Here is a 2574-nt window from a genome sequence, read left to right as displayed (position 1 = left end):
TATACTTGATATATGTGCTATAAATCAAGAAGAGACAGTTATATAACTCAAAAGGGAAACAAACAAAAAGCATACTTCTCGTGGAAAATGGTGGTATGTCTTTTGTGGGAAGTAGCGGTAGTATGGGGGTAAATGAGGCACAATGTCGTGTGCATTGGTCACTCGGATTGCATTTGGCAAATATCCTTTGAAATTAGAAGCAAAAACAGCATTGCCAATCCGAGGTTGTCCAAATGTCATGAGAATCACATCCTTTAACCCAAAGTTAACCTAAGAACATAGAAAACTGGTTATCATAAGGCTTAAAAATGAATAAGGGAAAAAATACTTTAACACAATGCACTTCATGTGATTCAGGCAACGGTTATGTCCATACTGAAAGTTATTGCATGACATTTACAGAGTGCCTAAGTCCATCTTAGGCTCTGGAACAGGAGGAAGTTTGGCACAAATTTATGCTCAGACCAAGATTCTTAATATCAGATGGTACTGGTAGGATTCCCAACAAAATAATAGAAATATTCACAACTAATACTAGAAGAATAGCAAAAATAGTCTCATCCTAGCAGGCACAAAAGTTGAGACAAAAAGCACCTAGCTTCATTCAATGTGGTCAGTAACTTCTAAGCATTTAAGCAAAGAAAACAAAAACTCTCGTACAAAGTTTGTTACTCACAACAAGATCAAGGGCACAAAATGAAGCCATAGCTCCTCCCATGGAGTGTCCTGCGACCATGATAGGAATATTACCATAGACTTCCCTGGTCTTTTGAATACCTCTGACAACTCCGTCACGCAATGTTGTGTTATGGTAAGCAGAATAAAATCCACTGTGAACCTAAGAAGATTAAAATACCAACATTAATAGTGTCTGCAATCTGCGTGAATGGAGTTTGATCATAATTACAAAGACCATTCTCACCTTTGCTTCAGGCATGCCCGGGTAGTTGAGATCAAGTTGTTTCCAAAATAAGTCCTCTATCCAATTCTGGATGCTGAGAAATTAGAGGAACAACAATTATTGCAAAAGAATAACATGGACAGACTTTCATATCTATTTGACAGGCCTCATGTATTTAATTTGAAATGCCTCACATTTTAGCACCTATGACATTTGGAAGATACTGAATAGCAAAGCTTTCCAAAGAATCAGAAGTTCAAAACTTCAAGGGCACCATTTAAAAGGTAGGCAGGTAAGACAAAGTGGTAAGAGATATATGCTAACCTGTTTTCTTGAGTGCCCCTGAACACAACTATAACTGCATTCATATCTCTAGCAAATCCAACATATGCCTGATTCATCATAAAAACATCATCAATACCCCACTATGAGAGCTGATCCAGGGGAAAAGCCTATTACTAAGTAAAAAGAAAAGTGATTCAGGCAAGACAGAAGTAGTAACCTGTAAACAGTTTTTCACATCAACAATCAGCTCTATCACCTCAAACCCCTGAGTCACGAAATAAATTTAATGAATTTTCCACACCAAACCAAACATGAATTTGAAAAACTTTGATGAAATCATAAACTGTTTTCAGAAGATGATACCTCCGTTAAGTCGCCACATCTTTCACACGTCCATGTAAACAATTGGGTCAGGTCAGCAGTATAGACCTGCACAAAAACGCAAAGTTCAAGTCCACCAGAGGCACATCATATTTTACTAGAAATCACTGGTATTCACCTATAGCTTTATCTAAAGCAGACGATGACAGAAACAAGGTCAGATGAACTTACAGCAGAAGTATATTCAGCAAGCGTCCGGGCAAGGGCTGGGTCATATATGGGCGCATGTTTGGTCTTCAGTTCTGAACAAAAATGCACAATAAAAAATGAGAATGCGATAAAATGCACAGTACATGAGACATACAGAGGGAAAATGACTACTTAAACTACTAATCCTTGCATGTTATGCCAACACATTGTGTATGAAGGAGCATCTTCAAGACTTAACCTTGCGTTCCACAAACAGCACAAATGTTCAAAACATGTACTAACTAGTACAGTACCAATTTTCTAGCGCTAAACGATTCCCCAAGCTCAACACATCACTGATCGCCCACATTCCCCAAGCAATTAATCGGCAGGCAGAGTCCCGGTTGCGCCCTACGGCGCTCAATAGTCAAGCGGAAACTAATCCAAAGACAGAATCTTTACTCTCTGGATGCGAGACAAACAAGGAGCAAAGAAGTGCCAACAGCCTACCTCTCCCGCCGCAAAGCACTAGCAGGCACATCAAAACAGCGGCCGCGAGCCACCTCCGCGGCTCCATACCCTCGAGCCGCCGAGAACCAGGGCGAAACTGCCCCCGAATTGCGAGGAAGAAAACCAAAATCCTGCCCAAATTCGGCGCAATAACGACGGAATACGCCTCAGACCAAATCCAGCGAAACTGGTGCGCGAAGGACCTGGCCCAACCCGGCGAGGATCAATGATTGCGGGATTAGGTGCGCGCCGAATCGGATTTAGGAGCCATCCATACACAATTCGAGTTTGAGGAGTATAGGGCAAGTAATAATAAAAATAAAGGACAATAGAAGAGGGGAAAAAGTTCGCGGGGAGGGGAATTTAAT

General features: G+C 40.9%; 1 protein-coding gene across 1 annotated transcript in view; it reads right to left on the bottom strand.

Moving 5' to 3' along the window:
• LOC101754842 (lipase) overlaps nt 1-2574 on the bottom strand; it is a gene marked incomplete in the record, with an annotated part of 2946 nt that extends 372 nt beyond the window's left edge. Inside the window, 8 exon segments of the mRNA XM_004962229.3 lie at nt 76-270; nt 677-838; nt 923-995; nt 1226-1293; nt 1404-1451; nt 1550-1615; nt 1739-1809; nt 2207-2574. Of these exon segments, the coding sequence (XP_004962286.2) occupies nt 76-270; nt 677-838; nt 923-995; nt 1226-1293; nt 1404-1451; nt 1550-1615; nt 1739-1809; nt 2207-2273 (750 nt within the window).

This window comes from Setaria italica, chromosome III, assembly GCF_000263155.2.
Source record: "Setaria italica strain Yugu1 chromosome III, Setaria_italica_v2.0, whole genome shotgun sequence".
Classification (NCBI taxonomy): domain Eukaryota; kingdom Viridiplantae; phylum Streptophyta; class Magnoliopsida; order Poales; family Poaceae; genus Setaria; species Setaria italica.
The sequence above is the reverse complement of the archived record's forward strand: the minus strand, read 5'-3'. Positions and strand labels throughout refer to the sequence as shown.